The following is a 575-nucleotide window of genomic DNA, read 5'->3' as shown; positions in this document are numbered from 1 at the left end:
AGTTTCCACTGCTGTAGTTATTGTCTGGATTTGACTCCAATGAATCACCTGGGGTGGCAAAGGGACAAGCCCTGCTTTCTGATCCTTTTTTCATCTCTTTCAGGAAATAGAATCAGAATCAGACTTAGACAGGAAATTCTCTAGGTAAGTAACAGCAGATCCTGATTACATCATTGTTGTTATAGAACCTGCAGCAAATGAAAAAGGAGGAATAAGCTTTCAAACTGCCCAGCCACGATTCCCAGCTTCTACTTTTAGTCACTGCTCTCTGCCTTTGTCGACTCAGACGACCTCTAGATATCTGTTTTCTCCCTCCTCCATTCCTAACTCGGCCTGGACTAGCAGCCAAGAAGCAGTACCAGAAACAGTTGAGTGAACAATAAGTACAGTCTGTGGGCATACCAAATCAATAGCAATAACCAGGGTATCTGAAGCCACGGACAACAATGTTAAGTAACAGTTGCAGAAAATGTGGCAAGACAAGAGGCTCTGAGAGGCCACATACTTGGGTCAAGGGATTTCAGGTAAGTGTATCCCAGCATTTCCACTGAATGTTTGGCTAGTATTTTAAACCC

General features: G+C 43.5%; 1 protein-coding gene across 1 annotated transcript in view; it reads right to left on the bottom strand.

Annotated features, from left to right (window-relative positions):
• The window catches only part of TBC1D2 (TBC1 domain family, member 2), a 17,210-nt gene extending 17,116 nt beyond the window's left edge, over nt 1–94 (bottom strand). Inside the window, 2 exon segments of the mRNA XM_010087726.1 lie at nt 1–2; nt 5–94. The exon segment at nt 1–2 is cut by the window's left edge and continues 331 nt beyond it. Of these exon segments, the coding sequence (XP_010086028.1) occupies nt 1–2; nt 5–94 (92 nt within the window).
• Between the last annotated feature and the right edge of the window lie 481 nt (nt 95–575).

Source organism: Pterocles gutturalis, unplaced genomic scaffold, assembly GCF_000699245.1.
Source record: "Pterocles gutturalis isolate BGI_N339 unplaced genomic scaffold, ASM69924v1 scaffold25506, whole genome shotgun sequence".
NCBI lineage: Eukaryota > Metazoa > Chordata > Aves > Pterocliformes > Pteroclidae > Pterocles > Pterocles gutturalis.
The sequence above is the reverse complement of the archived record's forward strand: the minus strand, read 5'-3'. Positions and strand labels throughout refer to the sequence as shown.